At 39.5% G+C, this 24,124-nt stretch overlaps 1 protein-coding gene across 2 annotated transcripts in view; it reads right to left on the bottom strand.

The window, feature by feature from the left end:
- The window catches only part of LOC105713173 (myomesin-1), a 165,670-nt gene that overhangs the window by 76,125 nt on the left and 65,421 nt on the right, over nt 1–24,124 (bottom strand). For both annotated transcript variants that reach the window (XM_064379368.1, XM_064379369.1), the window contains exons 11-14: nt 19,253–19,394; nt 16,065–16,264; nt 13,629–13,685; nt 3,629–3,753 (exon numbers count right to left, since the gene is read on the bottom strand). In XM_064379368.1, coding sequence (XP_064235438.1) covers nt 3,629–3,753; nt 13,629–13,685; nt 16,065–16,264; nt 19,253–19,394 — 524 coding nt within the window. The remainder of the gene's footprint in view (nt 1–3,628; nt 3,754–13,628; nt 13,686–16,064; nt 16,265–19,252; nt 19,395–24,124) is intronic.

The following is a 24,124-nucleotide window of genomic DNA, read 5'->3' on the forward strand; positions in this document are numbered from 1 at the left end:
TTCTCTCAGACCTTATAATTTTTTCACTTATGGCTTTGATTTATTTTGACATACTCCACCCTGGGATATTCTTAAACAATTATTAGGCATTTATACTCTCATTAAAAAAAAAAAAAATGGCTACCTTTCACTGTGCCAAGAACTTCATAAGCCATTATAACTCTTTACTCCTCTCAACTATGCCATGAAGTAAGTATAGTGGAGGTAGTATTATATGATTGTCAATGTTTTCCAGAGGAGAAGACAAGGCTGGGAAGATTGAAAGGCGGCCAAGTGTAATAGCTGGATTACAGACCTGAACCAGACTGCTGGGGTTCAATTCTTAGTTCTATGTTGTACCAGCTCTGTGACCTTGGGCAAATTACATACCCTTTGATGTCTCCGTCTCCTCATCTACAAAATAGACACACTGTGCCAGGTGCAGTGGCTCACAACTATAATCCCAGCACTTTAGGAGGCTAACAGGAAAGGATTGCTTGAGTCCAGGAGTTTGAGACCAGCCTGGGCAACATAGGGAGACCCCATCTCTACAAAACATTAAAAAACATATAGGCATGATGTAAACAAAGGTATTTACCTCATAGGGCTACTCTAAGAATTCTTAAGTGGGTTAACTCGTGTAGAGTGCTTAGAACAGTGCACATCTTAGCTATTTTCATTCCTGCTGTTAATGAGTGATAGTCCTTGTTTCTGACATGACTGGATTTCCAACAGGGGAGTGAGAGAAAGAGCTCAAGACATAAGACAACTGAGGAAAAAGTCTGGGGCTAAAAAGAACACAGTAGGATGGAGGGGTATGAGCTGGAAGTGCCAAGGATTGATTCATGTGAGTCCCTTGCTAATAAACCCTTCAATTTCACCCATCCTATGGCTCACGGACATGCTGTGAAGAAGAACAAGTACATAGTGACCCAAGAGGCAGCATGCCGGGTGTAGGGCATCCTGGAACAGATACATCAGGGACAGGAGTTCGTGAACCTTTTCCCTTTAGAAAGGTCAGCAGCAGATCAGACGAGCTGCATCAGAAATAATTTTAGCTTCAGCTCGCAACAGTTTGACATTTGGATGGTTCTGTAAATGTACCCCAGGTCCCTAGACGTGTTCTGTGTCCTCAATACTGGGTGTTCTGTGCCCTGTGCTGGCTTCTCTATGCAGTGCTGTGCTCATAAATGTCCCCTTCTGTTCCATGCCAATAGGTGTGCTGGGGGGAAGAATATTTAAATTTTTAATCACAAACTCATATGTATTTAGGTCTAGGGAAGTTATGGACTCTCACAGAGAAATTAGAGTTCATATGACCAGAGGAAAGGTTCAGCAGAAGCCAAACTTGACTCATCTGCAGAAAACATCTCAGAATAGTTGTGTGTCATTATTATAGGAAAAACGGTAATTAATGTCACGGAGGTTATTCAGAACCTTCTTCCTGTGAAGTGTTTCAGAGAGATTCAGTGGGGGTGTGTATTAAATACACCAGGAAGTGAACATTGATCCACCACTCTATTTTTGCCATCTATTTTCTTTTAAAAAGCTTTGAATGCAGCTGGGCATAGTGGCACATGCCTATAATCTCAGCACTTGGGGAGGCTGAGGCGGGCAGATTACTTGAAATCAGGAGTTTTGAGACCACCCCCAAAATAATACAAAGATTAGCCAGGCGTGGTGGTGGGTGCCTGTAATCCCAGCTACTTGGGAGGCTAGGCAGGAGAATTGCTTAAACATGGGAAGCAGAGGTTATAATGAGCTGAGATCATGCCCCTGCACTCCAGCCTAGGCAATAGAGCAAGACTCTGTCTCAAAAAAAAAAAAAAGCTTAGAATGCTACCCAAGTTATATTATATTTGAAGCTAATATCTAGAAAATATGTAAAATTGTAATTTTATTTTTGTGAAATAAGACTCTCTTGGAAGATGTCCACCATATTGCATGTTGAAGAAATAAGGCATTCATTGTTACCAATTTGCTAAGAATAAGAAGGAAGTGAAGAATGCAGCTCAAAGATATTTGCATATTGTCTTTATGTTGTTACCTAATTTGCAGAAGTTTGCATACACCTATATACCTATGAAATGTATTCTCTTGCAATAATTACCAGGGAAGGTGACCTAATAGGTGTACAAAATTGGATGATCAGAACAGTATTAAGGATACAAGAGAAAGACCTTTAGGAAAATTAATTAAGCACCATATTTTTATTAAAAAATTTGTCTATGATTTTGCTATGAAAGTAAACTGTAAAGTAAATGATACTTTTTCATGCTATCACACAATTTTATAAAAATAAAATTTAAAAGTACAAACACTTATGTCATTTGTTGTTCTAAAAAATAGTGCATCGCTATCAATAAAAATATAAATGTTTGCCAGATGTGGTGGCTCACGCCTGTAATCCCAGCACTTTGGGAGGCTGAGGTGGGTGGATCACCTGAGGTTAGGAGTTCAAGACCAGCCTGACCAACATGGTGAAACCCCATCTCTACTAAAAATACAAAAATCAGCTGGACATGGTGGTGGGCGCCTGTAATCCCAGCTACTCAGGAGGCTGAAGTAGGAGAATCGCTAGAACCCAGGAGGCAGAGGTTGTATTGAGCTGAGATCGTGCCATTGCAGTCCAGCCTGGGGGACAGAGGGAGAGTCTGTCTTGGGAAAAATATGTTCTTATATATGGGATGAAATAAACCTATTTTCTTTCATTTTCTCAATTATATCCTAATCAAAACCTTTTTGACAAATGGATTTTGCAACTTATTTTAAGCAAATTCTCTCTAAATGTTGTTTTCCAGTAGCTATGATCCTGTTAGCCAAGGACTTCTTGCTCCCTGAGACCTGTGCCTTGCCTGGCCAGCTCTCCTGTTTCTACACTTGTGGCTGGGTCAGTTCCCCCAAAATAATGTCCTGTCCAGGTCTTGGCTCTTCTCTATTTGTTGGGCATAAATCCTTATCAGAACTCCCCTCAAATATGATGTGTAGTTGATTCACATGCCGTTCTCATTCATTCTACCCATTCTGGGTCTTCATTGCATGCTGCCTTCTCTAATTCTCGACATAATTGTAAGATATCTGAGGAAAGAACTTGTGGATATTTATTGTTTTGTGACCTCTGACCTCATTCTGCTACCTGTACTCAGAGTGGAGCTAGCCAATTGCAGTGGCGTTGCTGTCTTCCACACTCCCAGCCATTTGAGAGTATTGCCCCTTCATTCTCCCCTCCCTGCTAGCATCACTGATGTTCATGCCCTACTACAGAAGGAGGAGTGGTAGAGAGAGGAAAAACCATTACCAAAGCAAGGGAGACAGGAATGTCTCTAGAAAACATTGTCATCCAGGCAATCTACCATGTAGGAACATTTCTCTTCTTGTAGGGGTTATGATATTGGATCTGGACCTCTTAGGAGTCAATGGGTGAGTCTTGGGGACCCATAAACCCCTTGATTTCCAGGCAAAGTTCTGTGCCATATACTTTGTTCTATACAGTTCACAGTTTATAGAGTTCTAGAGAGTTCACAGTTTATAAAGATCTAGTGAGTTCAGGACATGCTCCTTCCTCCATTCTCTCTGGGAATATAACCTCTACTTCTCTAAAGAAATCATTAGGAGGTAGCATGAGATCATGTTGATTCTAGAGTCTTACCTTTTCCACAAAGTACATAATGCCCTCATGACCACGCTGGCCAGGGGGCTTCCAGCTGAGCACCACATAGCTCCGGGTGGCCTCAGTGACAGAGAGATCTGTCGGGGGGCCAGGCACAATACCCTCTGAAAAACAACAAGGAAAAATGAGAAGCACACATTCTGGGTAGCCCAGGACACACAGAGAGCCACAGATGCTGCTCTCCTCCTGAAAGAAGAGTTAATGATGGTTCCACAGTATAAAGAAGTATCTTGTCTCTAAAATTCCCCCCAAAACATCATTCATTCATTCATTCTTCAAATGCCATTGAGGAGGGTTTTTTGTTTGTTTGTTTGTTTGTTTGTTTTGTTTTGAGACAGGGTTTTGTTTTGTTTTGTTTTGAGACAGGGTCTTACTCTATGACCCAGGCTGGAGTGCAAGTGGTGCGATCATGACTCATTGCAGCCTTGACCTCCTGGGCCCAAGTAATCCTCCCACCTCAGCCTCCCAAATAGCTGGGACCACAGGTGTACACCACCACACCTACATAATTAAAAATTTTTTTTTTTTTGTAGAGATGAGGTCTCCCTGTGTTGCCCAAGCTGGTCTTGAACTCCTGAGCTGTTGTGATCCTCCCGCCTCAGCCTCCCAAATTACTTGGATTACAGGTGTGAGCCACTGCAGCCAGCCCCATTGTTCATTTAGAATACAGAGCTAAGGAATCTAGGACATTGTTCTTATCTTTGAATAGTTCTGAGGCCAGGTCAAGAGTTTTAGGGTGAAAGCAAGGACAAACTTCCAGAAGCACTCAGATCCCAGAATTCCCAGAGCATCTAGAGTTTAGAGCCACATGAACTCTCCAAAAGCAGGATTTACCCTGGCTCAGAGATGAAAATGAAGTGGGGCACAAAATCCTATGAGCAGATAGGCAGGAGCCAAGGTCCCAGTGGAGATGAGTTTACAGTTTTAGTAAAGTTTAGGACAATTTTAGTTTACAGCTACAGTAAAGTTGGTCTTATCGGGCAGGGAGAGAGGAGACTGGAAATATAGGGATTCTAGAGGTCAAGAAGAAATAATGGGGTACAGAAAAAATATTTAAATAAATAATGATGAAAAATTTCCAAATCTGATGAAAACTACAGACAAACAGATTGGAGAAACTTGCAAACCCTAACACAAGATATATGAAGAAAACTATGCAATGTATATAACAATCAAATGCGAAAAAACCAGTGATAAAGAGAATATATTAAAAGCAGATAGGGAAAAGGAGACACATTATATATTGAGGAACAAAAATAAGAATAAAAGCAATCATTCTTGTAGTGTAGATCTGCACTATGCTGGGCAAAGCTCCTAAAGTACTGAAAGAAAAAAATCTGTCAACCTAGAATTCTATACTCACTGAAGATATGTTTCAAGAACGGAAGTAAATAGAGGTTTTTCAGATAACAAACCTGCACTACAAGAAATGTTCAAAGTAGTGCTTCGGGTGGAAAGAAAATCATATCAGATGAAAATATGGATTTATACAAAGAAATGAAAAGCAATGGAAATGATAAAAATGTGAGTGAATAAAACCATTTTTCTCATATTTTATATCTCTGAAGGATAACTGACTACAGTCAAATAATAATATCATATTGAGAAGTTTATAATAAATATGCAAATAAAATGTATGACAATAACAGTACCAAGGCTAAGAGTGGGAAATGGAATAACACCATTGCAGGCCAGTCACAGTGGCTCATGCCTGTAGTCCCAGCACTTTGGGAGGCCAAGGCAGGTGAATTGCTTGAGCTCAGGAGTTTCAGACAAGCCTGGGCAACATGGTGAAACCCCATCTCCACAAAAAAATACAAAAATTAGACAGGTATGGTGTTGTGTACCTATAGCCCTAGCTACTTGGGAGACTGAGGTGGGAGAATTGCTTGAGCCCAAGAGGTCAAAGCTGCAGTGAGCCATGGTCATGCCACTGCATTCCAGCCTAGGCAACAGAGTGACACCCTGTCTCAAAAAAAAAAAAAAAATGCACTGTTGTAAATTCTTACACTACATATGAAGTAATATAATATTAGTGGAAGGTAGACTGTGAAAAGATGTATATTATAAATTCTAAACTACTAAAAAGCAAAACAAAAAATCATAGCCAATGAGAGAACACAGATAAAATGGAATAATAAAAAAATGCTCAATCCAAAAAAGGTAGAAAAAGATAAAAAAAGAAACAAGTAGAATAAATAGAAACCAAACAGCAAGATGATTAATTTAAATCCAACCATAGCAATGATCACATGAAATGTAAATGGTTAAAACACTCCAATTAAAAGGAAAAAATTAGCAATTTAGATTTTTAAAAAAGCAAGACCCAACTATATTCTGCCTATGAGAAACCCATAGTGTTAATATAAAAACATACATAGGCTAAAAGCAAAACTTTTAACACTAACACTAATGCTAACACTAATCAAAAGAAAGCTGGAATAGCTATATTTAAAGTAGATTTCCAGGCAAAAAATACTGCCATGGGTAAAAGAAGTCATGTTATAATAATAAACTGGTCAGTTCACAAGAAGATACAGTAATAAAAATGTTAATGCATCTAATAACACTCCTGAAATATATGAAGAAACTGGTAGAACTGCAAGAAGAAATAGATAAATCCACCATTTGGTCAGATATTTCATTATTACTCTCTCAGTAATTGATAGATCAAGTAGATATTAGTAACAGTAAATAATTAAGGATCTAAAAGACTTGAGTAATGCTATCAACTAACTTGATCTAATTAATATTTATAAAACTCAACAATAACAGAATACAGTGCTTTTTGGCTGCATGTGTGGCTCACGCTTGTAATCCCAGCACTTTGGGAGGCCGAGGCAGGCAGATCACCTGAGGTCAGGAGTTCGAGGCCAGTCTGGTCAATATGGTGAAACCCCATCTCTAATAAAAATACGAAAATTAGCCTGGCATGGTGGTATGTGCCTGTAATCCCAGCTACTCAGGAGGCAGGAGAATCACTTGAACCTGGGAGACAGAGGTTGCAGTGAGCCGACATCACACTGCTGCACTCCAGCCTGGGTGACAGAGCGAGACTCTGTCTCAAAAAAAAAAAAAAAATACAATGCTTTTAAAGTGCACACTAAATATTTACCAAGATAGACATTTTTCTGGTGCATAAAACAAGTTCAATAAATCTAAAAGGATTTAAATAATATAAAATATGTTCTATTTAATTTTTATAGTAGTATTAAAAACAAATAAAAGAAAGCTACCTGGGAAATCTGCAAATATTTAGTAACTACATAACATACTCCAAATAATCCATGTATCACAGAAGGTATCAAAAAATTGGCAAGTATTTTGCACAAAATAAAAATGAAAACACAATAGATCAAAATGTGTGAAATATAGCTAAAAGAGTACCTAGAAAAAAATATTTAGCACTAGGTGTATGTGTTATAAAAGAATACTTCAGACCAGGCTCAGTGGCTCATGCCTGTAATCCCAGCACTTTAGGAGGCTGAGGTGGGTAAATCATGAGGTCAGGAGTTTGAGACCAGCCTGGCCAACATGGTGAAACCCTGTCTCTGCTAAAAATACAAAAAATTAGCTGGGCGTAGTGGCAGATGCCTGTAATCCCAGCTACTCAGGAGGCTGAGGCAGGAGAATTGCCTGAACCCAGGAGGCGGATGTTGCGGTGAGCCAAGATCACGCCATTGCACTCCAGCCTGGGTAACAAGAGCGAAACTCCGTCTCAAAAAAAAAAAAAAGAAAACTTTCAATCTAGAATTTCATATCCATCCAAACTAAGCTTCATAAGCAAAGGAGAAATAAAATCCTTTACGAACAAGCGATTGCTGAGAGAGTTCTTCACCACCAGGCTGGCCTTACAAGAGCTCCTGAAAGAAGCACTAAACACAGAAAGGAACGACCAGTGCCAGCCACTCCAAAAACATCCCAAATGGTAAAGAGCATCAACACAATGAAGAAATTGCATCAACTAACGGGCAAAACAACCAGCTAGCATCAAAATGGCAGGATCAAATTCACACAAAACAATATTAACCTTAAATGTAAATGAGCTAAATGCTCCAATCAAAAGACACAGACTGGCAAATTGGATAAAAAGTCAAAACCCATCAGTGTGCTGTATCCAGGAAACCCATCTCACATGCAGAGATGCACATAGGCTCAAAATAAAGGGATGGAGGAAGATCTACCAAGCAAATGGAGAACAAAAAAAAAAGCAGGAGTTGCAATCCTAGTCTCTGATAAAATAGACTTTAAACCAACAAAGATCAAAAGAGACAAAAAAGGACATTACATAATGGTAAAAGGATCAATGCAACAAGAAGAGCTAATGATCCTAAATACATACGCGGCCAATACAGGAGCACCCAGATACATAAAGCAAGTTCTTAACTACGTAAAAAGAGACTTAGACTCACACACAATAATAGTGGGAGACTTTATCACTCCCCTGTCAATATTAGATAGATCAACGAGACAGAAAATTAACAAGAATATCCTGGACATGAACTCAAATCTGGACCAAGCAAACCTAATAGACAGCCACAGACTCTCCACCCCAAATCCACAGAATATACATTCTTCTCAGCACCACATCGCACCTACTCTAAAACTGACCGCATAATTGGAAGTAAATCACTCCTCAGAAAATGCAAAAGAACGGAAATCATAACAAACAGTCTCTCAGACCACAGTGCAATCAAATTAGAGCTCAGGATTAAGAAACTAACTCAGAACCGCAGGACTTCATGGAAACTGAACAATTGGCTCTTGAATGTTAACTGGATAAATAATGAAATTAAGGCAGAAATAAAGATGTTCTTCGAAACCAACAAGAACGAAGACACAACATACCAGAATCTCTGGGACACATTTAAAGCAGTGTCTAGAGGAAAATTTATAGCAATAAGTGTCCACTTGAGAAGCAAGGAAAGCTCTAAAATAGATACCCTATCATCAAAATTGAAAGAGCTAGAGGAGCAAGATCAAAAAACTCAAAAGCTAGCAGAAGACAAGAAATAACTAAGATCAGAGCAGAACTGAAGGAGATAGAGACACAAAAAACCCTTCAAAAAATCAATAAATCCAAGAGTTGGTTTTTTGAAAAGACCAACAAAACAGACAGACCACTAGCCAGATTAATAAAAGAGAGAAGAATCAAATAGATGCAATAAGAAATGATAAAGGGGATATCACCACAGATTCCACAGAAATACAAAGTACCATCAGAGATTACTACAAACAACTCTATGAACATAAACCAGTAAACCTGGAAGAAATGGATAAATTCCTGGACACTTGCACCCTCCCAAGCCTAAACCAGGAAGAAGTTGAAACCCTGAATAGACCAATGACAAGGGCTGAAGTTGAGGCAGCAATTAATAGCCTAACAACCAAAAAAAGCCCAGGTCCAGATGGGTTCACAGCCGAATTCTACCAGACGTACAAAGAGGAGTTAGTACAACTCCTTCTGAAACTATTCCAAACAATCCAAAAAGAGGGAATCCTTCCCAAATCATTTTATGAGACCAACATTATCCTGATACCAAAACCCAGCAGAGACTCAACAAAACAAGAAAACTTCAGGCAAATATCCATGATTAACATAGATGCAAAAGTCTTCAATAAAATACTGGCAAACCAATTGCAACAGCACATCAAAAAGCTTATCCATAACGATCAAGTAGGCTTCATCCTGGGGATGCAAGGCTGGTTCAACATTCGCAAGTCTATAAATGTAATCCACCACATAAACAGAACCAACGACAAAGACCACATGATTATCTCAATAGATGCAGAGAAGGCCTTCGACAAAATTCAACAGTCCTTTATTCTAAAAACTCTCAATAAACTAGATATCAACAGAAGGTATCTCAAAATAATAAAAGCTATTTATGACAAACCCACAGCCAATATCATACTGAATGGGCAAAAACTAGAAGCATTCCCTTTGAAATCTGGCACTAGACAAGGATGCCCACTCTCACCACTCCTACTTAATATAGTATTGGAAGTTCTAGCCAGAGCAATCAGGCAAGAAAAAGAAAAGCATATTCAATTAAGAAAGGACAAAGTCGAATTGTCTCTATTTGTAGACGATGCATTTGTATATTTAGAAGACCCCATCATCTCAGCCCAAAATCTCCTTAAACTGATAAGCAACTTCAGTAAAGTCTCAGGATATAAAATCAATGTGCAGAAGTCACAAGCATTCCCATACACCAATAACAGACTAAAAGAGAGCCAAATCAAGAACGAACTGCCATTCACAATTGCTACAAAGAGAATAAATACCTAGGAATTAAACTAACAAAGGATGTAAAGGACCTCTTCAAGGAGAACTACAAACCACTGCTCAATGAAATAAGAGAAGACACAAATGGATGGCAAAACATTCCATGTTCATGGTTAGGAAGAATCAATATTGTGAAAATGGCCATACTGCCCAAAGAAATTTATAGATTCAATGCCATCCCCATCTAGCTACCTATGACCCTCATCACAGAACTGGAAAAAATCACCTTAAACTTCATATGGAACCAAAAGAGAGCCCGCAGAGTCAAGACAATCCTAAGCAAAAAGAACATAGCTGAAGGCATCACGCTATCTGACTTCAAACTATACTATAAGGCTACAGTCATCAAAACAGCATGGTACTGGTAACAAAGCAGAGATATAGACCAATGGAACAGAACAGAGGCCTCAGAGGCAATGCCACACATCTACAACCATCTGATCTTTGACAAACCTGACAAAAACAAGCAATGGGGAAAGGATTCCCTGTTTAATAAATGATGTTGGGAAAACTGGCTAGCCATGTGCCGAAAGCAGAAACTGGACCCCTTTCTGACACCTTACACTAAAATTAACTGCAGAAGGATGAAAGACTTACACATAAGACCTAATGCCGTAAAAACCCTAGAAGAAAGCCTAGGCAAAATCATTCAGGATATAGGCATAGGCAAGGACTTCATGGCTAAAACACCAAAAGCATTGGCAACAAAAGCCAAAACAGACAAACTGGATCTAATTAAACTCCAGAGCTTCTGTACAGCAAAAGAAACAATCATTAGAATAAACTGGCAACCAACAGAATGGGAAAAAGTTTTTGCAATCTACTCATCTGACAGAGGGTTAATATCCAGAATCTACAAAGATCTAAAACAGATTTACGAGAAAAAAACAAACAAACCCACTCAAAAGTGGGCAAAGGACATGAACACTTTTCAAAAGAAGACATATATGAGGCCAAGAAACATATGAAAAAATGCTCATCATCACTGGTTATTAAAGAAATGCAAATCAAAACCACATTGAGATACCATCATCTCATGCCAGTTAGAATGGCAATCATTAAAAATCTGGAGACAACAGATGCTGGAGAGGCTGTGGAGAAATAGGAATGCTTTTACACTGTTGGTGGGAGTATAAATTAGTTCAACCACTGTGGAAGACAGTGTGGAGATTCCTCAAGGACCTAGAAATAGAAATTCCATTTGACCCAGCAATCGCATTACTGGGTATATACCCAAAGGATTATAAATGGTTCCGTTACAAAGACACATGCACAAGTATGTTCATTGCAGCACTGTTTACAATAGCAAAGACCTGGAACCAACCCAAATGGCCATCAATGATAGACTGGACAAGGAAAATGTGGCACATATACATGATGGAATACTATGCAGCCATGAAAAATGATGAGTTCGTGTCCTTTGTACGGACATGGATGAATCTGGAAACCATCATTCTCAGCAAACTGACACAAGAACAGAAAATCAAACACCGCATGTTCTCACTCATAGGCAGGTGTTGAACAATGAGAACACATGGACAAAGGGAGGGGGGCATGACACACTGGGGTCTGTTGGAGGGGAATAGAGGAGGTATAGTGGTGGGTAGGGAGCTGGGGAGGGATAACATGGGGAGAAATGCCAGATATAGGTGATGGGGGATGGAGGCAGCAAACCACATTGCCATGTATGTACATATGCAACAATCCTGCATGTTCTACACATGTACCCCAGAGCCTAAAGTGCAATTATATATATATATATATATATATATATATATATATATATATATTTTTTTTTTTTTAAAGCCCTACACTTAATGTTAGGCTTAATGGTGAAAGATTGAATGCTTTCCCCCTGAGATCGGGAAAAGGCAAAGATGACCAGTCTACCACTTCTATTCAATATTATACTAAAGGTTCTAGATGGAACAATAAGGAAAGAAAAAGAAATAAAAAGTATCCAGATAGAAAAGGATTTATGTTTATTTACAGATGGCATAATCCTGTATGGCAGAAAATCCATAACAAATTTCAGAAAAAAGCCCCTAATGTTTATGAGAATTAATAAATTAGTTTAGCAAGGTTGTGGGACACAAAATCAATACACAAAAATAAATTGTGTTTCTTTATACTAGTTTCTTTCTAAAAGCAAATTAAAGTAAAAAGCAATACCATTTACAGCATCATCAGAAATATGAAATACTTGAGATTAAATCTATTAAAATGTGCAGGACCTGCACACTAAAACCACTAACAGAGAAATTAAGGCAAAGCTAAATAAATGGAAATACAGGATATGTTCATAAATCAAAGGACTCGATGCTGTTAGGTTGAAATCCCAACATGTTTTTGTAGAAATTGATAAGCTAAATTTAAAATGTATATAGAAATGTAAAGACAGAATAGCCAAAACAACTTTGGGGGGAAAAGCCAACACAGGATTAGAGGACTTATACTTATTTTAAGATGCTAAAATTTATATATGAAAAAAATGAAGCTCAGAAAAGCTATAGTAATAAAGACAGTATGGCATTGACGAAGGGGAAAGAAAAATAGAGATTCCAGAAATCAATCTACAAATACTTAATCAACTGAATTTGACAATGATGCCAAGACAAATTCGTTGGGTAAAGAATAATCTTTTCAATAGATATTGCTGAAATAATTTAATAGCCATATGCAAGTATAAATGATAGTAGTAATTGAGACCCTTACTTCTTGTAATATAGAAAAAAATAATTTTAAATGGGTCACAGAGTGAAATGTAAAAACTAATGCTATAACATTTCCAGGGGGGAAAAAACAGGAAAAATACCTGGATTTGAGAAAGATGCCCAGTGTCACAAACACTGGCCAATGAACACATGAAAAGATGCTCGACATTATGAGTAAAATGCAAATAAAGCCACAAAGAAGTGCCACTAGGAACCCCCTAGAATGGCTAAAATTAAAAAGACTGGCCACACTAAGCGCTAGTGACAATGTGGGAGAAACTGGGAGTCTCATGGAGTGCTGGTGGGAATGTAACATGGTACAATCATTTCGGAAAACAGTTGGCAGTTCCTTTAAAAATTAAGCATACACCTATTGTATAGCACACCCATTCAACTCCTAGGTATTTATGCAAGAGAAATGAAAGCATATCCACAGCAACAGTTAAGAATGTTCATAGAAGCTTAAAACAGTGAATGAATAAATACATTGGAATGAATTGATAAACACACCAATGCAGGTAAATCTCATGCCGAGTAAAGAAAAACAGACAAAAATGAACATGACTCAATTTATCTAAAATTGTAGGCAATGTAAACTATAGTTACAGAAAGCAGATCAGTGATGGCTGGAGATGGGGGGAGACATGAAAGGGAAGAATTACAAAGGGGCAGGGGTAAATTTTAGGGGCAATAAATATGTTCATTATTTTGATAATGGTGATGGTTTCATATATACACGTGTAAAATTTATCAAATTGTACATGTTACATTTTGCAGTTTAACTGCATGATACTTACACCTCAACAAAGCTTTTAAAATAAAATGGGATTCTCTGACAATATTACTTAAAACTCCAGATATTTTAGAATGTTCTTCCCAAAACGTCTTAGGCAATGCACACTGCACCCTCTACAACAAAAGTTGAACTGGCTAGCAAAACATCAGCAACAGTATCTTGGGGAACCAGACTTCTTACCTGAAGGTTCTTCTTCAGTAACAATGATCTGCCCAGTCCAGGGTGCTGAGGGGCGACCTGAACAGAGACAAATATAAAAATCACAGACGTTCACAAATGTGCAATTTACCAGCTGCACTGATGAATTGGGAAAGTGGCTAGATTAGTCACAACTGGGATTGTTACTAGTAGACTTATGTGTTTTCCTATGAATCTTATCCAACACTTAGAGGGCATTGTGGGGAACACAGTTCTTGTCCTTAAGGGACTCGTAATCTGCTGGAGCCTAGAATCTGCCTGGACTGGCTGAGTAGATGTTTCTGGAACTGTACTTGTACAAGCTAGGTAAATAACCTGTGTTCATTTAACTGTTCGACATGACTTTCCCGAAACAGGTAGGCTTTCTCATCCCCTCTGAAGAGATAGCATGCATTTGGGAGAAACATTTCCAGAACAATTGTAAGCCCAGTAGTTATTTATCTGTCATGATGAAGATGAAACAGGAGAGTTGATGATCCTCCAGGAAAGCTTAGCAAAGCAATTTTTTCTCATTACATTTTGAAAAACATTATCTACAAAGGAAATCAGTTGAGATCCTGAGGAAGGAAAATGAATGATATGGGTACCAAGTTAAAGCGAAAATTCACTTGTATGATCCCATAAACATCAGAGAGAATGGTTCTAGTCCTGCATTAACCAGGGGAGTTTTTGCCAGAGTTTGCACAAAAACAGAAAAAGGTGGTAAAGGAGATAACTTATTTGCAATTCAGACAAATCTTATTTTTATTGGAATTGATAAAAGAGGAGTACGTGAATGTATGAGATGGAATTTGCCAGTTTAGAAAAGGGGGCAGGAAGTCGGAGAGTTGGTGAAAAGTGACTGAAGAGCAATCAAGGAACCTGAGGAGACGCAGTTGCCAGGGAAACTGTGACATTATTATTTTATTTATTTATTTATTTTGAGATGGAGTCTTGCTCTGTCGCCCAGGCTGGAGTGCAGTGGCACGATCTCGGCTGACTGCAAACTCTGCCTCCTGGGTTCAAGAGATTCTCCTGCCTCAACCTCCTGAGTAGCTGGGATTACAGGCACCTGCCACCATGCCCAGCTAATTTTTTGTATTTTTTTAGTAGAGATGGGGTTTCACCATGTTGTCCAGGTTGGTCATAAACTCCTGACTTCAGGTGATTCACCTGCCTTGGCTTCCCAGAGTGCTGGGATTACAGGCATGAGCCACCGTGCCTGGCCAGTGACGTTATTTTAATTAGATTTTTATGATGCCACTACATGTACTGAAGGTAAAGAATAACACTGTGATGTGGCATAGACCAGCAGTCCTCTACATAGGTGATTTTGCTCCTTAGGTGACACTACTGGCATCTAGTGGGTAGAGACAAGCGATGTTGCTCAGCCTCCTGCAATGAACAGGACACCCCCAGCCACCTCCTCCCACAACAAAGAATTGCTGGCCTAAAATGCCAGTAGGGCCAAGGTTGAGAAGCCTGGCATAAGACTGAAATGTTACTATCCAACACGTCTCGTAATGCCATTTTATGTTTCCTATAATTGGAGATGTCATATGGGTTTCCATGAAACAAATATAGGGCATGATTCATGTACCACGGTTTTGACATTAAGACTTGGAGACTAAACATATTGAAATATTATTGTTATTATTGAGATAGAGTCTTGCTCTGTTGACCAGGCTGCAGTGCAATGGCACAATCACAGCTCACTGCACACTTGACCTCCTGGGCTCTAGCGATCCTCCCACCTCAGCCTGTTGAGTAGCTGGGACTATAGGCATGTGCTACCACACCTGGCATTTTTTTCTTCTTTTCTTTTTTTTTTTCTTTTTGTAAAGTCGGGGTCTTTCTATGTTGCCCCGGCTGGTCTTGAACTCCTAGGCTCAAGCAATCCTCCCACCTTAGCCTCTCCAAGTGCTGGGATTACAGGCGTGAGCCATGGCACCAGGCCTGAACAAATTATTTTTGAATCTGATATGAGAACTCAAACATAGATCAGATATAATGTTGTCTATCTGTTTTTCCTTTGATACAGAGAGACGCACTGTACTGAAATATTAATGCTCTAAGCGTGGACTCCAAGGTAAAGAAATAGACCTTGAGCCAGAAAGAAAACTATTTTTGGAATGTATAACAACAGGAATAAAAATTGTCTCCAGGCCCTTTGCTTTAATACTTCATTCCACACACAATGCCTGGAACTCAGTTTAACAACATAAAGTCTTCTGAATAAAATAAAATAAAGCTCTTAAAAGAATGGCTAAGGCAATGTTTTCTGGAGATTTTCCTCCTCGGATTTTCTGATGAAAAACAGGATTTCTTGTTCTTGTCTCCCTCTAGTGGAAGGGAGAGAAACGACGTTGCAATGAAGCTGATTCCTGCAGTCATTTTTAAAAGGTTTACAGAAGATCCTGAAAAACGAAAAGTACTTACTTTTAAGTCTAGCTTTCTCAGCTGGATCCAGAGCAGCCACGGGCTCAGAAACTCGAGATGGGAAACCTATTCCCGTTTTATTCACAGCTCGAACTCGGAAGATATAGGAACGACCTTCAATCAATCCAGTGACCGGAAAACGAGCAAACTTCACAGGTGTGTCATTGCACTGCGACCAGCTATCTGTGCCCACCTCACACCTAAGGGAATGAGCGTGATTGACAAAAATATTAAAAGAAGTATGGCTCAGTGACTAGCTCCAGAGGTGCAAACCCGTCCAGTTGTTTTGGATCTTCTCTCTGTAAAATATCCAAGTCAGGTGTGGCTCACTAGCTGGTGAACTGCACGCACTCAGTTCCACTCAAATGCACTGTGTCTTCTTTACCAAGAGGAAAGAAGCCTCGCGTCCTTCCTGAACTTATGAAAAGCAGGCATCTGAGGGGCCTTGTGTACAAAGCAGAGGGGTTTGGGGGTTGCTGAAATAAGCAGATAAATGTCTACAATCTTTGCATTGGAGAGGATCCCCCAAGCATCTCCCTGGCTGATGCCTTCAATTCTACCATTAGTGACTTCTTTGTCTTCTTTAGGTATTTTCTTTGAAAAACAGAGGTATTATTTAGAAAGCTGGCATCTTAAAAGATACCTATTTGTACTGTAGTTTGGAAAATAGTTCACTATGTGTTCTCACTTGATGGTCATTCCATCCTGTGTAAAGGATAAGGAGGTTATTGTGAAGATGTTTGTTTCTTTAACAGATGAGATTAATGAGAGGTGGGGAGATGCCCAGGCCTGACAGGGGCAGATTGAGTAGGTATTTGGAAATGCTGATTTCTAATTGAGTGCTTTTACAGCAGTTGGTACCTGGGGATGGAGTGGGTCACTCCCCAGCAGACAAATGTGATAGCTCATATCATGCTGTTGGCCTAATCAACAAAGCTTTAGAGGCTCAACATGTGATTAAAATTGACAGCACTAGGATTAAGCAACTCTTACTTTTTTTTATGAGCAGAGTGCTGTACTTTTAGTTCATATCATTTCCCCAATATGGCCCTATGTCTAAAATGTGTAATTCCCATATGATTTTCAGGGGCGTGTGGGTTGTCAGTGGCAGGACAAAGGTGGTTGGTGTGGGGGGTTTATCGCCCCTCCTCATGATCACCTTCCTCTCTTTGATACAGACAATAGACAATTTCCTTATGTAAAGTGGAATAGATAATTTACTCACTTTCCTTATATAAAGTGTTATGAAATGTGTCTTCAATCCCTGCCTTTGATCCATTTCCCCTAATCCTCCTTGGTGGAAATTCTGGAGCTGCTAGGGGTTTGGGGAGGTGGGGCAGTGGCAGAAGCTAAGAGGGCCAGGACAATTCTTCAAACTACATCTGTCTCCAGAGATTCAGCCTCTTCTCTGTGCAGATACTGCTGTGGTGACCCAGTGATATTAGAGTGTGCTTCCTAAGCTCATGTGGGCAGAAGGAAAGGTGGAAGCCACCACTTCTGACACTTTCACAGCATGTTGGAGCAGAAACCTACAGCCAAGCTCACATCTGAATTCTAGCTCTGCCACTTATTAACTGCGTGATCTTAGGTGAGCTAGTGCTTCCTCACTGACATGTGGTCTTTGGCTGATATTCATTTCCTACTTGAAATAACAGTACTGACCTTAAAAGGTAGTTATGGGTTAGTGGTTAATATATGCAGTGTTTAGAACAGTGCCATGCACACAATAAATGTCTAATATATAATGGCCTCAAGGTGGGTATCTTCATTACAACTAAGACCAGAGGAGGACAAAATGTACATATTGACCCCAGGCTTTCACTGATCAAAGTTTAAAAATCTCTTGGAAATGTGCCAAAGACAATAAAGCACAAAAAAGAATATATCTAAACCTTCACAATCCATCACTACTAAATGATGAAATGTTATGAAAGCATTATTTCACATATAGGGTTAAATAGTATATGATTTATCAGAAATATTTCTTAGAAATAGTTCTGAGCACAATCACATATATTTACGTACTGTGAGGTTCAGTACACCCTTGGTGCAAACCCATTGTGCTAATATGACCCAGATTATCCATCCCTAGTGATTTCTACAATGAGATTTCATTACTCAAAAATGAAAAGAGAATTGGAGCAATGATCTGAATAGAAACCAAGTTAGAGAACAATGTTATTTAGGCCAGTAATCTAAATTTACTGTCTATATTGTCCAAACTCATGTCATAATTAATGTGTAAAGCCCAGTTACTATAAATATCAGAGCCTCTAGCTTTTGGAGAATGTAGACAAGAACTTGTAGATAGTGCGTCATTTGCACTATTGATTTTTTGTTGTTACTTCTTTGCATAATTTGAAACCACATCCTGAGATAGAAATACGACTTTGGTAGTATTACCAAAATAAATATTCTTAAATTATTGACATATTAGGAATATGGACATTAACTATGTTGAATTCCAATTGTTTCATTTCCAAGGTGGCCTCTATGAGGTCCACAAATTCACAGCATTCTTGCCAAATTAGTGACATGAGCTGGTAGCCAAATTCAAAAAATTCATATTTGGAATGTAGGTAAATATCTAATTCATCATTTTTACCTAAATTCCAAAGATGAATTTTTTTGAATTTGACTAGGAGCTCATGTCACTAATTTGGCAAGAATGCTATGGATTTGTAGACCTACTAGAGACTTAACAGAGGCCATCTTAGAAATGAAAAAAATATATATATCTACCTACCTATTTACCTAAATTCCAAAGATGAATTTTGTAACAGTATGATATGAGCTGTCACATTTGTCTGCTGGGGAGTGATCCACTCCATCCCTAGGTATCAGGTACCAACTGCTGTAAAAGCACTCAATTAGAAATCAGCGTTTCTAAGTACTTACTCAATACACACACACACACGTATCTATAATGGGTATACATACCCATTATATACATATACACACATATATATGTACCATTATATGTATGTGTGTGTATGTACATATATACACATACACAGAAAGAGAGAGACAGATGGAGACAGAGGCAAATAGAAAAAAAGAAAGACGAAGAGAGATACAGAAATAGAAACAGAGGAGGAGAGGAAGGCCAGAAAAGATTTCCCCTAGAAATGATGGGAGAAATCAAGCATGCATCTCTATGACCAAATAACTGTAACAGATGCACTAACTTATCAATAAAATATCCCAGAATAGGACTCCCTCCATCGACAGCTGGCTGTTTCCAAGAGATGATGATATAATCTTTGTTGGCCTCCAAGCACTTCACATCCAAGGGAGCAGCTGGGGCTCCTTCAATCTCTGCATCAGCATCTGTGGAGACAGACAAGGATCCCATTCATTAACCCTCTCAGACATGCTGTCAGCTTCGCAGGCTGAGGTCTCAGTGCACATGCTTCTTACCACATCATCACAGTGGCTCAATCTTTGGCCCCTACACAGCAAGCATCAAATCTTGCTATTTGTTGATCAACATAACAATGTGTGTTTTTTACCTTCAGCAGGAAGAACACTGTGTTAAAAAATAGAAAGTGCTCTGAAAAGAACCCATGACCTTTGCCTCATGACCCTTGCAGCCCAAAATGTTCCAAAAGAAAATTAATATGAAGAGGCTGAAGATTGCATTCAGACAAGTCAGTTGTGCCAGAAATTCAGTTCTCATGACATTGATTGTGCAATGTTGCTAAGAAACAACTAAGAAAGGCTCCCAAGGGGGACAAATGCCCCTTCTGGAGGCATCCACAAGAGAATACGAGTCATGGAGCTTTGCCCGTCCCAAGGCAAGACACTACCATTTCAAAAGAGAAAAGAAAGCATTTGTTTTAATCAAATGGTTGTTACCAAGCTGAAGATATTTAGGAAAAGAACTCCGATGCAATACTCACATCTGAGTTTAGTTTATCTGAGTTTAGTAAAAGTCTGGAATAATACAAGAAATAGAATACAATCGCTGTTTATGAAATGAGATTCCCTGACCACGAGGCCCCTTAGACACAGCTAAATTAGTGAATCAGGGCTGTTTATAGGAGGGAGAAAAGGGGGAATAAAATATTCAGTTAGTAACCTTTTAAGTGAGAATAATTAAGACGAGGCAGGGTCCCTGGAGGAGGAGGCCACATGCCAATTCCGCATGGCATTTGACCAGCACTTTCATAAACAGTTAGTAGAAGAGGCTGAGACATGCAGGAGCCACTCACTCAAGGGAAAGCACCCATGTCAACCGAACAAACACTTTCTTCTCCTATGATCTACATTCTGTAACTCTTATGAGTTGCAAGGACATTTGATAACATGGCAGAAATATTTGTCTACTTCTCCATTTAATAGGTTTGCATTATCTGTGAAGAGCTCAAGCCACTTGGGTTTTGAACATTCTGTTTCTTGCTCTATGAATCAACAGGAAAGTGTCTAGGCAAATATCTCCTGCAGAAGTGCTATAGGAGAATGTAACTAATTCATCGTGCCTAAAACTTAATGTAGAATCTCCGCATGCCACTCATTGGGAAACGAGCATTTTGATGAGGAGACACTTCTTTCCTTTCAGGCTTTGAGAGCACTGGATGGCAGACAGTGGGGATGCTAATGGCAAAGGCAGAGCAGAGCTGCAGAGGAGGTGGGGATGCTGAGGCTGACGTGCTTGGGTTACAAAAGAGGCATTGCTAGAAAGCCACTCAGCTGCCGGGGGGACAGCTGGTAACCTCTAGCCATGTCCTTTTGCTAATGGCCTATAGCACAACAACCAGCAGCCTCTGCAGAGTTTAGTGAGCTGGGCATCCATTGCATAGATGCATGATGGCAGGAATGTACTGTAACAGAGCCTGGCAGACAGCAGGCATTCAGGGAGCCACTGTTCAGCATTTGTATAGCATTGATTGGAACTGAGGTGGGCTTGACAATCTTCCAAGTTACTCAGGCATTCATTCACTCATTCATTCATTCAGTATTCTTCTAGGTGTTAACTGCAAAAGTTAAAAAATAAAGATCCTAGCTGGGTGCAGTGGGTCATGCCTGTAATCCCAGCACTTCTGGGAGGTTGAGGCAAGTAGATCACTTGAGCCTAGGAGTGCGAGACCAGCCTGGGCAATATGGTGAGACCCTGTCTCTATATTTAAAAAAAAATAGCCAGGTGTGGTAGGGTGAGCCTGTTTCCAGTTACTTGGGAGGCTGAGGCAGGAGGATTGTTTGAGCCTGGGAGGTAGAGGCTGCAGTGACCTATGTTCCTGCCACTGCACTCCAGCCTGCATGACAGAGCAAGACCTTGCCTCAACAACAACAACAACAAAAAATCCTTCTTGTTCTCAAGAAGCTACAATGTAGTATGGGAAACAAAACATAATTGGGATGACAAAAGAAAATGGTGATGCAAGGAAACAGTTTTTGGCTTCTAGCAGCTGCTACACAGTGTGGGGTCTATAGTACCCTTGAGACAACATTAATCCTCTTCTACGCCTCTGCCCTTCCCTATCCCAGCCCTCCAAATGGTCAAACTCTTGTAGGTTTGATGATTAGATCAAAGATTAGCCCACAACTCTTTGTATTTTGACCTCTGACATAGACTATTAATAACTTTTTGCAAAATGTAAGTAATTCTATTGTCAGTCTTTATTGTAAATTATTATATATATATAATATCAAATATATGAAAATCAAAAAAAGTTAAAATCCCTTTTTTACAACTCAGAGATAACTACTATTAACATACTGGTCTAAATCTTTCTAGACTTTTATTCTACACTTACAAACTCAGAAATGATTATTTTTGAAACAAAGTGATTGTACTATATAGTTTCATGTAAGCTGTTTTTTCTTGATATATTTCCATATCAATACATGGAGGTAGACACTGGTTTTGGTTGCTGTGTGTTATACCATTGTTTCATGGAACATCTATTATACTTTATTCTACAAATTGCATATTGGTGAATATCTATATTTCTTCCAATTTTCCCCCAAACATTTTTTTCACCTTTGTCCACTTAGTTCTTAGAATTGTTGGAAATGTCTGTTTTTGATACCAGTGGCAAAGACCCTGAGAAAAGCTGAACCAGTTTATACTCACCAGCCACTGTAGCAGTGCTTGTCCCGCCATCCCTTTACCCCAGTGGATTTCAATATGATAGGAAAAAAGATCTATTTCAATTTTCTTTTTTCTTTTTTGAGACAGGGTCTCACTCTGTGGCCCAGGCTGGATTGCAGTGAGGCAATCAGCTCACTGCGGCTTCAACCTCCCAGGCTCAAGCTCTCCTCCCTCTTCAGCCTCCCAAGTAGCTAGGACTATAGGGACACTCCACTATGCCCAGCTAATTTTTTAAAATTTTTATAGAGATAAGGTCTCACTATGTCGCCCAGGCTGGTCCTGAACTCCTGGGCTCAAGTGATCCTCCTATCTGGGCCTCCCAAAGTGTTGGAATTACAGGTGTAAGCCTCTGTGCCCAGCCTCATTTCAATTTTCATTGATTTGATTACTAATGAAAAGTTTTTCAAATACTTAGTTGCCATTTTCAATTCTTGTTTCATGATATTTTTATGACATTCTTTATCACATTATTTCTCTGTCTCTTTCTCTCTTCATGAGAAAGAGAGAGAGAGTGTGTGTGTGTGTGTGTGTGTGTGTGTGTGTGAAAAAAAAGAAATAGAGGAAGAGAAGGAAAGAATACATCAAACCCTCAAGGAATATGTAATAAAATGATAATACTGGATATCTGTGGGTGGTAGACTTATGGATGGCTTTACTTTTTATTTCTTAAATTTATATGATCTATTTTTTCACAGTGAACACATATTATCTATGTAACAAAACCCTGGCCAAATGTGTACAGCTCTTTACAATGTGTTTCTGCAGACATATGGTGCTTTATACACTGATCATTCTGGTATGAAAGGTATTTTCTAAGCTGCAAGAATATCAGAGCCCCAAAGCAATGCCCTGAAGTGGCCTCATGCAGCTCAATGAATACAAAGTTAAAAAAATAGAAACAAATATTATTTAAAACACTGGCAGTTTCTTACAAAGTTAAACACAAATTTATCATATGACCTAGCAATTCCACTTGTAGGTAGGTATCCAAGAGAAATGAAGATATAGGCCTATAAATATGAATACACATGTTTATATTAGAGTCATTTATAATAACCAAAGAATGAAAACAGTCCCACTGTCCATCAGTGGGTGAACGTATAGGCAAAGGATGCATATCCATGCATTGGAATGCGATTTAATAAGAAAAAGGAACAATATGTGTTACTATATGAATGAACCTCAAAACATGTAAAGCCAAAGAGGACAGACATAAAAAAACCAAAGAGATCTGGAAATGTCCAGAAAGCCAAATCTATAGAGATAGAAGGTAAATTAGTGGTTGCAGAAGGCTAGACTGGGTATGGGAGAGGGAAATAGGGAGAAGAAATCTTTGGCCGGGTGCGGTGGCTCACGCCTATAATCCCAGCACTTTGAGAGGCCAAGGCGGGTGGATCACGAGGTCAAGAGATCGAGACCATACTGGTCAACACGGTGAAACCCCATCTCTACTAAAAATACAAAAAAATTAGTTGTGCGTGGTGGCGCAGGCCTGTAGTCCCAGCTACTCAGGAGGCTGAGGCAGAAGAATTGCTTGAACCCAGGAGGCAGAGGTTGTGGTGAGCCGAGATCGCGTCATTGCACTCCAGCCTGGGTAACAAGAGCGAAACTCTGTCTCAAAAAAAAGAAAAAAAAAAAGATAAGAAAAAAAAAGAGGCCGGGCGCGGTGGCTCAAGCCTGTAATCCCAGCACTTTGGGAGGCCGAGGCGGGTGGATCACGAGGTCAAGAGATCGAGACCATCCTGGTCAACATGGTGAAACCCCGTCTCTACTAATACAAAAAATTAGCTGGGCACGGTGGCGCGTGCCTGTAATCCCAGCTACTCAGGAGGCTGAGGCAGGAGAATTGCCTGAACCCAGGAGGCGGAGGTTGCGGTGAGCCGAGATCGCGCCATTGCACTCCAGCCTGGGTATCAAGAGCGAAACTCCGCCTCAAAAAAAAAAAAAAAAAAAAAAAAAAAAAAAA

The sequence above is a fragment of the Aotus nancymaae genome, unplaced genomic scaffold (assembly GCF_030222135.1).
Source record: "Aotus nancymaae isolate 86718 unplaced genomic scaffold, 86718_ANA_hifiasm-v0.15.2.pri h1tg000020l, whole genome shotgun sequence".
In the NCBI taxonomy this organism is placed as follows: domain Eukaryota; kingdom Metazoa; phylum Chordata; class Mammalia; order Primates; family Aotidae; genus Aotus; species Aotus nancymaae.